Source organism: Teleopsis dalmanni, chromosome 2 (genome assembly GCF_002237135.1).
Source record: "Teleopsis dalmanni isolate 2A chromosome 2, ASM223713v2, whole genome shotgun sequence".
Taxonomy (NCBI): domain Eukaryota; kingdom Metazoa; phylum Arthropoda; class Insecta; order Diptera; family Diopsidae; genus Teleopsis; species Teleopsis dalmanni.
The window spans coordinates 244,379,698-244,389,168 of NC_051847.1; the positions used below are offsets into that span (position 1 = coordinate 244,379,698).

The 9,471-nt window shown below is 35.7% G+C and overlaps 1 protein-coding gene across 1 annotated transcript; it reads left to right on the forward strand.

The window, feature by feature from the left end:
* Positions 1 to 4,328: 4,328 nt before the first annotated feature.
* Positions 4,329 to 6,226, forward strand: LOC119677231. The gene is made up of 2 exons (XM_038088502.1): positions 4,329 to 4,781; positions 5,612 to 6,226. The coding sequence occupies exons 1-2, from the start codon at positions 4,329 to 4,331 to the stop codon at positions 6,224 to 6,226; spliced, it is 1,068 nt and encodes a 355-aa protein (XP_037944430.1).
* Positions 6,227 to 9,471: the final 3,245 nt, after the last annotated feature.

Below are 9,471 nucleotides of genomic sequence, written 5' to 3' on the forward strand. Positions count from 1 at the left end.
ATTTCTAACAGAAATTTGAAGATTTTAGGAGAGCCTACTACAAAATTCCTCTAAATTATCCCCCTCTGGCACTTCATTGATACTGGTAAATGTCTTACCAGGTGAAAGTTGTCGAAGCAACTCATTATTTGAGGCCCTAAGCTTTTCAATCTCTAAATTTTGTTTTGAAATAATTTTATCCCTAACACCTAAATCTAAACAAATCTTTTTTAGTTTATTATTTAGTTCTTGATTTTCTTCCACCAATTTTCTTTTCCTAGGAGACAACTCAGAAGACGAACTATTTCTTTGGGTCTCTATGTTACCTATTGGAATTGCCTCTTCTACCTTTCCTACCCTTTCTACTATTATGTTATTGGTGGTGGGTGGAGATAAGATATTTGAAATTATGTTGTTTGCTATTGAATTATGAAGACAATCTATTTTTTTCAAAAAAACATGTATGTTTTTCTTATCACCATCCACTACTTTAAGTAATTTCTTGCTAACACAAATTGCTAAATTTTGGTCAGGCTTTGCTTCCCGGATTAAATTTTTCGTGCAACGCATTTTTGCAGAAAAGTGCCTATCACAGGCATAAAATATCCGGTTTATGGAGTCAGTAACTCCTAACAGAGCCTTCCACTCGTTTCTATAATAAAAATCATAAAACGACCATTACTTAAAATTTGTATGAAAACATGCAACACAGTTTGGAGAACTATTAAGGAACATTTAATACAAAGATAATAGTTACGAAAAATATAGATCACATTGACTAAATCGCAGACTTTGTTCAAGCAACAACAAAATCTGCAGCAATTTTATAAAGTGGAATGCAACTGCACGTCGAAAACCTTTTGTCTGTATGATTTGAAGAAAAAAACAAACAAAAAAATGGCAAATTGTACAATATATTTTTAAAACATATAATTTTTTACACATGTGTTTTGTTAAAATATAATTAACATAAATTTAAATATCTATATATAATAACAACACTCAACCAAAGTATAATTAATAATATTAATTTCACTTCAAGATTTTTCCTTTTTTATAATTATTAGTATATCATAGAAAAAAAAATTTTCTAATCACTTTCAAAGTACTAAATTATAAATGAAAGCACAACTTAATTCGTAGTTTATTATATACACTAATTAGGCACACATCTAAGTTTCTAATGTGTTAATACATTTATATATTTACTTTATTCTACAACAATAAATTGCGTTATTTTTAATTAATAATATACCTTCGAAGACATGCTGCGTCAGGACAAAACTCGGTAACGGGTTGTTATGGTCACATAAGTAAGTAAGTAAGTAATATACCTTCGATAATCCTTTGGAAAAATAAAGAGATGTTTGAAATTTAAACATCCAAGTACGCACTTCCGTTTCATCTGTAAATAAATTTTAATTAACTCATAATTCGTATATTTTTCTGGAATAATTATCTTTTTTTAATGCTTTTATAATTGATAACAAATTCCGCCATATTTTTCTTTTAGAAATGTGGTATTTGTGCACTTAATTGCAACTTTGGCGCATTTTCTCGTAACGGATTTTTAATGTCAAAAAATCAAAACAAACAACGAAATTTCTTAGAAACCTCTCTTACTTAAGCAAATATCGTGGTGAGTAGGGACCGGGTGGGCAAAGTAGCAGGGTCCGGGTGGGGAAAATATTCACGCGCCATTATGTAGCATTAGGCTTTTTGTTATTGTACTGCGTAATATTTTCACCTCATTACACAAAATTTTTGAATATTTTTTGAATAATCCAGAAAAATTTATATACATTTTTTCGAGTAACTCTCAATTTCTTTTCTTTATCTTCTTTGGGGCGGAGTTTCCGTTCTTGTAAAAGTATGAGTTTCTTGGCTGTGACCAGAGAATATCTTTTCTAGAATGGAAACTCCACCCACCTCGATCAAAACTAAGAGAAATTGCTTAAGGAAATTCATTTTTTATAACATTTTTGTCACACGTATTAAGTGTGATTAAACCACACTTATGCCACTTTTACGCTCTTTCAGGGCTGCTGCATAACTTTTTTTCAACTACTTACTGTACAAGTTTTTATTTAAGCATATATGTAAATACTCATATATGAATATAAGAATACATTACATATAATTTGAATATTGTAGTATATTCGATCATGGCAACCCTGTATAAAGAAATAGATAAAAAAGGAAAAAATACAAAATGCGTTGTTGTTCGTCGTTGTGCTCAAAGTAGTAAGCGTGCCGTGCCATAATTATTATTATTATTAATATTAAATTGTAAATCTATATAACTTAATCAATAAAGTATATTGTATTATATATAAAGAATATAATAAAATTTGGTGACGAGGATAAAACATTAAAGGATGGCGAAGAATTTTGGTGAATTAAGCCAATATAACGTGGCGTCGGGGAAATGGAAAACATACATGGAACAAATGGAATTTTTCTTTGTTGCAAATGACATCGCAGACGCAAAAAAGAAAAAAGCGATCTTTTTAGCCTCATGTGGGACGGAAACCTACACGATATTAAAATCGGTTGCCACACCGATTAACATTTTAGAGGAAAAATTTACATATGAGGCGGCAACTAAATTATTGACTAGTTATTTTTGTCCGGCAGAAAATATAATAATACAAAGATTTAAATTTTATCGGAGAAACCAAAAAAAGGACGAATTAATTACCGAATATTTGGCAGCGCTAAGGAAATTGAGCCAAGACTGCAATTTCAACGATTTGGAGGAAATGTTACGAGACAGACTAGTCTGTGGCATGCGCGATGAAAATTTACAAAAGCGGCTTCTGGCGAATGACCAGTTAACATTAAAAATAGCGCAGGAGGAAGCTATAGCATCAGAAACAGCACAAAAAAATGCGACGGAACTTAAAACGTCAGCCAGCCTGCCAGTGTTGAATAAAATTTCAAACAACAAGGTAAAACCAAATCGTGCGCCAGTGGACCATGTTCAGAATTGTTATCGTTGTCGAGGAAATCATCATTCAGATCAGTGCAAATTTAAAGACGCGGAATGTTATTATTGCAAAAAGCGTGGATATATTGAGAGAGCTTGCATAAAAAAAGCAAAAATCAAAAAGCCAGCAACAAATAATGGGAGAAGACCAAACAGAGTAAATCTTTTAGATACAAACCAGGAAACTCAAACGACGGAGTATTTATGGTCAATGTTCGCTAAAGGTAGTCCATCGGTCAAGAGAGTGATTACGATAGGTAAATCACCGGTACAAATGGAAATAGACTCGGGGGCAAGTTACTCAACAGTAAGTGAAAAGTTATTTAGAGAAAAAATGTCGTATATTCCGCTAAAACCAAGTCAAATACAATTAAGAACTTGAGGAACAGAGAAAAATCTTGAACTGAGTGGAGAAGCAGAAGTACCAGTCTCGGTTGGGAACGTCACAAAGAAACTAAAGTTGTTAGTAGCAGCGGGTGATGGTCCGGCTCTAATTGGTCGAAATTGGTTTAACGATTTGGGAATTACTATAACTAGCAATTTATGCAATATAGAATCAACCATTCCAGTAAAAGTGATGAACTTCAGTTCAGTTTTTGATGGAAATTTTGGAGATTACAAGGGAAATCCTGTGAAGTTACAAATGTCAGTTTCAAGTAAACCGAAATTTCTTCGATATCGACATGTGCCTTTTGCACTAAAACTCAAGGTGGAAGCAGCATTAAAGAAGTTGGAAGATGAAGGCGCACTGCGTTCAATATCCTTTAGTAAGTGGGCAACACCGGTTGTACCTATTATTAAACCAGATGGTAGCATACGTATTTGTGGAGATTATAAGTGCACAGTGAATCAAATGCTTTGCAAGGAAACGTATCCATTACCTACTAATACAGAAGTGCTAGCAGCACTTCGACATTCTAATTGGCGGAACAACTTTGGAAGAGTTGTGGGATAGAACACGAACTGCTCTGAAATGTGTACAGGATGCAGGATTGAAGCTTAAAAAATCAAAATGTGTTTTCGCAGTACAAGAGACAACATTTTTGGGGTTTAAGATAAGCCGAGAAGGAGTGCGTCCAACTGACGAAAAGGTGAAGGCAATAGCTCAAGCACCAGAACCAATAAATAAACAACAGCCACAAGCTTTTCTTGGGTTAATTACGATCTATTGGAACCGCTGTATCAACTATTAAGAAAAGAGACACCTTTTAAATGGGGTAGAGAACAGAAATTAAGTTTTGAACGAGCAAAGAAACTACTACAATCAAAAAATCTGTTGGTGCATTATTCGGCTGACTTACCACTGATATTATGCGGAGACGCATCACCGTACGGAGTTGGCGTGGTTTTGGCACACAAGATGCCGGATGATAGTGAAGCACCGATTGCTTTTGGCTCCAGAACATTACAGGGCGCGAAACGAAATTATTCACAGTTGGATAAAGAAGCGCTAGCGATTATGTTTGGTGTGCAAAAGTTTCATCAATTTTTAAGTGGTAGACAATTTACAATAATGACTGATCATAAACCACTAGTGGGATTATTCAACCCAGAAAAACCAATATCACAGCATATATCACCCAGAATGTTAAGGTGGTCATTAAAGTTGGGCGCTTACCAGTACGAGATTAAATTCCGAGAAGGGAAACATCACCAGAATGCAGATGCATTGAGCCGGTTACCTTTAAATGATGTAAAGCTACAAATACCGGAAATACCTGAAATATTATATTGCAATGAGGCTGAGGAACAGTTTTTAATCACTGCGAAAGACATTGCACAAGCAACCAGAAGAGATCCAGTACTATCAAAAGTAATATGGCATATCCAAAGGAATATGCATGTGATAGTATTGGGGTGTAAATCAGCGGCTGGAGTAGGTAATCTACAATTTATAGAATCAACAATGGATAAAGAAGTGTATCTTAATATATTAAAACAAAATTTGTATAAAAGTGCCGAATATTTAGGCATAATTAACAATTTCTGTTTTTACCAGGATAACGATCTGAAGCACAAGTCGGGTCTTGTGCAGACTTGGCTTGTTGGGAATTGTCCACACATCATCCAAACACCTCCCCAATCACCTGACTTTAGTGTCATAGCAAATTTATGGCATATTCTGGAAACTAACATAAGAAAATATAACATTTATAGCAAGGAAAGTATGAAAGCTGCTATAAAATTGGAATGGCAAAAAATATCAGTGGAATATACTCAAAAATTAGTTATTTCAATGCGTTCAAGGTTGGAGGCAGTAATTAAACAAAAGGACTATCCCACTAAATACTAAAATTCACTTTTTTATGCCAAAAATTATTAATTTTCTAAAAAAAATGTATTGCACGATATAAGCTGTGAGATCAGAATTTGGTGTATGTTTGTTTTTGTTCACTTAACTTCTTGAATATTGATATTTTTGCTAAATTTTTTTTTTGTTTTATAATAAAAACTAAATATTCTTTAAGGCTGCATATTTAAAATTTTTTATTTTGAACAAAATTTTGGATTTTCACGACTAAATCTACAAAAATATTGCTTGCACGAAATAAGCTGTGAGCCACGGTACGTACGGCACCGTATCATCCATCGTCAAACGGGCAAGCAGAAAGGTTTGTACAAACCATTAAGAATCACCTGAAGAAAATGCAGTCTTCAGACATCAATAAGAATTTGGCAAATATACTTTTGCATCTGCGTACAACTCCTAATGCAAATTCAAATTCGAGTCCAGCAGAAATCTTGATGAGAAGGAAGTTGAAAACATTGTTAGATCATTTGCACCCCAGTGATGACAACACTCAGAAGCAGCTAAATTCTGATGAGTATTCCAAACAAATAAAACCAGTTCGCAGTTTCCAGTGTAGTAAAAGTGTTTGGTACCGAAATTTTGGAAGAGGTGAAAAGTGGATGCCAGGGATTATACAATCAACAGGAGATCGCAACTACAAAATTCAATCAAATAGTAACATATTGTCGAGACATATTGACCAGTTGCATAAGCGAGTTTCGGAGACACCGACAAGTTTAGAATCCAATATAACTCCAGTAACAGTAACTTCAGTGGCACAACCGGAAGAGCAAGACGACCAAGTAAGTCCAGGTCATTCATCAAATGAATATATCCTACCAGATAGTCAAGTAGAGGGGTCATTAGAAGAAAAAGATAAAAGAGATGAAACATTAAAATCGCGACCGTACCGGCAGAGGCAACCGCCAAAAAGGTTACGGGACTATTTGATGGGGGAGGAACTGTAGTATATTCGATCATGGCAACCCTCTATAAAGAAATAGATAAAAAAGGAAAAAATACAAAATGCGTTGTTGTTCGCGTTGCGCTCAAAGGAGTAAGCGTGCCGTGCCGTAATTATTATTATTATTAATATTAAATTGTAAATCTATATAATTTAATCAATAAAGTATATTGTATTATATATAAAGATTATAATAAATATTATTAAATTAAATGGAATTATTTACATTAACGTATAATTATGCAAAAAGTTTTTTTGATTGTAATTGAGTATGTTACACAATTATTTGTACACTTTTCTTAGCTATTTATATATTTATGATGTGCGGAAAATAGTTCAGAAGGGGTTCATATGATATGTTGAAAGCAATTAAAATCTATTTTAGCTTAAAATTGAAAAAATATGTTTTGTAATTAAATTCAGTATAATATCATGGTTATAATGTTTTCCATTTAAATAGCTTTTTGGAGTTAAAATATTTGTAAATTGGATATATTATATAATGAAATTTAAAGTTATATGACATTAATATATACCTATAACATCTATGCAAATAAATTATATACTGAAAAATAGAAATAATTAATTTTTAAAATAGTGATTCAGTGTTAAACATATCAAAAGTGATATTATAATTTATTTTACTTATTTTCAGAAATAAATAACTGAGTATATAGCATTGTTCACTTCAAGAAATATAATATTCCAAAATTTATTTAATATATATTGGATTTCGTTAGAAATTGTAGAAAATAATTTCAAAATTAAATAAATTTTTAAACAATCGCAATAAATACTAATTTCATTGCTTGCACGGCCACTCCATTATGGTGAATGCATTTTTAAAATAGAGCATTGCCTAAGAAATTTTCATTCTTATTAATTCGTAAAACGAATTTTATAGTCAGTACCAGATATTCTCTGGTACTGACTATAAATAAATAATTGAGTATATAGCAGAGTTCGGAATGTGGTACACAAAATCGCACACTGCACTGTTCGAGTGGAAATTATTTTTAAAAGATGCACACGCACATTTGTGGTGTTAAGAAAAAAAATGCACGCACTCAAATTTGTTGTGCGATTTCAAATTTCACATCGCACAAAGCAATGATTGTGCACACAGATTCGTGCACACACATTTGTGCTGTCACCCCTGCGGGATAGGGGTTAGAATATTCCCGCGGTAAGGCATGCCTGTCGTAAGAGGCGACTAAAATCCAGCTAGGCGTCGGAGGGTGTGGCTTAAAAGGTCACAGAAACCCTGAGAAGCCCCTAAGCTGAGCCGAGTAGACGCCGGCTCTAACTAAGCGTCCACCATCCCGGGATGGCATCGAGGGACACGTAAGCGCACAATGTCTGCTCCCAATGTGAGAGCAATTGATGCGCCAACGAGGGAGTCGGAAATGCGCAGCGTCTGTATATCATGTTAGGGACGACTGTCGCACCACAATTCAGATACGAGAGATGATAATGGAGGAAGCCTATAAGAAAAGGCATCAGGATCGATACCAGTAAGATTCTGATTACGGCATACTGGACAACAGCAAACGATTGGACATGATGACATGATAATGGAGAAAGCCTATAAGAAAAGGCATCAGGATCGATACCAGTAAGATTCTGATTATGGTATACTGGAGCAAACGATGGGATATGATGACTTGGGCTGGTGGATGATGTATTCTGTTACCAATATGGGCTAGAGTGAAATCTGGTCCAGACGGCTTTCAGGCTAATGCTTCATCTGTCTCCGTCCCGTTAAAACCTAGCAAGCCTTAAAGAACGATCTTGGATTCGTCCTGTTAAGTTGGGGTGTAGGGGCAGTTAAGAATATCTGCTGCTTAGCTCCCGGTTTGGCTCTGAACACATGCGCTCATAAGGCTATGTGTCAACCCTCGCATGACCTCCCTGCATTGCAAAGATAATCATGGAACCACAATAAGGGTAACTACACAACGAAACCAAGATAACGGCTTTAAGTTGGGACCCAATTGCAAAGAAAAATGTTCACAACCACAAAAACCACAAAAACACCAATACACTCTGGCGTTAATACTCCAGCCGGCACCGAAAGTGCAAAGAAGTCACGGATAGTCAGTCCCAGTCAAAACCCTTTCATGAGGGCGCCGAGACTAACACACTCACCTGTGCTATCACAAGAGAGGCAAAATAACGAGAGAGCTCGCTCATCCCCTCCGGAGCTTAATGGGAACAGTGTTCCAAAAGTGAAAAGGGAAGCGTTCGTTAAACTCGGGGACAAAATATCCGAGCTAAATGAGATGATGGGTGGAGGAAGAAGGTCCATCCACCAAGCAATGCGTGATCTTGTTGCATTGATATCATCGCTCTATAAAAGAACTGCCGAAGAGACACCAAATAAAACTATCACTGCTAAAACCAACGATAGAGGTACCCAAACAATTCAGCCGCAGCAAACACCAGTTATATCTAAACGGTTAAGAGAAGAAATCGAAAAAAGTAGGAAGACACCGCCTAAGAAGACGAAAACAAACCGACCCGTGGGGGCAAATAATAATAAGTCTAAGGAGCCAAGGAAAGCATTGGAAAGCAACTTAGATACGGTGGCCGGGATGAACGGCAACGCTGATGTACCTCAAGCACCAATTGAAGACAACAACAAACGACACGCTTGGGTTTTACAAACAAAAAAACGCGTGAAACCACCTCGACCGGATGTAGTGATCATTAAACCGTCTGAGAAACTTTCCTTTGCGGACATACTCCGGAAAGTAAAAGGAGCTCCAGAGCTTAAAGCAGTCGGTAATGATGTTCACTCTATCAGGAAAACACAAAAAGGGGAACTTCTGCTTGAATTCAAAAGATCAGCAGAAACAATAACAAGTGTCCACCAAGACCACATCAAAAGTATACTACCTGAGGAAATAGAGGTCAAAACGCTAACGGAGGAAGCTACCTTTGAACTACGATACCTGGACGAAATAACCACAGAAGAGGAAATAATTGATGCATGGAAAAACCAAATAGGCGAAATACATCCTTCGGCGATCAAAACAATAAGAAATGCCCCTGGAGGTACCAGAACGGCTATAATTGTAATACCAAAGAAGCAGGCCGGTAAAGCTGAGGAGGTGGGCAAACTACGAGTTGGATGGACCGTGTGCCGATTACTCCAAAAAGTTACCCCCAGGAGATGTTACAAATGCTTCGATTTTGGACATGTGGCAAGGAACTGTCAGAGCTCCAAAGACTGGTCAAAACACTGCT

Bases quoted from the DNA above. Each gene is read 5' to 3' on its own strand.
- LOC119677231 (XM_038088502.1), top strand. From the start codon at position 4,329: ATGCCGGATGATAGTGAAGCACCGATTGCTTTTGGCTCCAGAACATTA. The intron at 4,782-5,611 runs GTAATATGGCAT...AATCACCTGAAG, and splicing joins GAGATCCAGTACTATCAAAA to AAAATGCAGTCTTCAGACAT.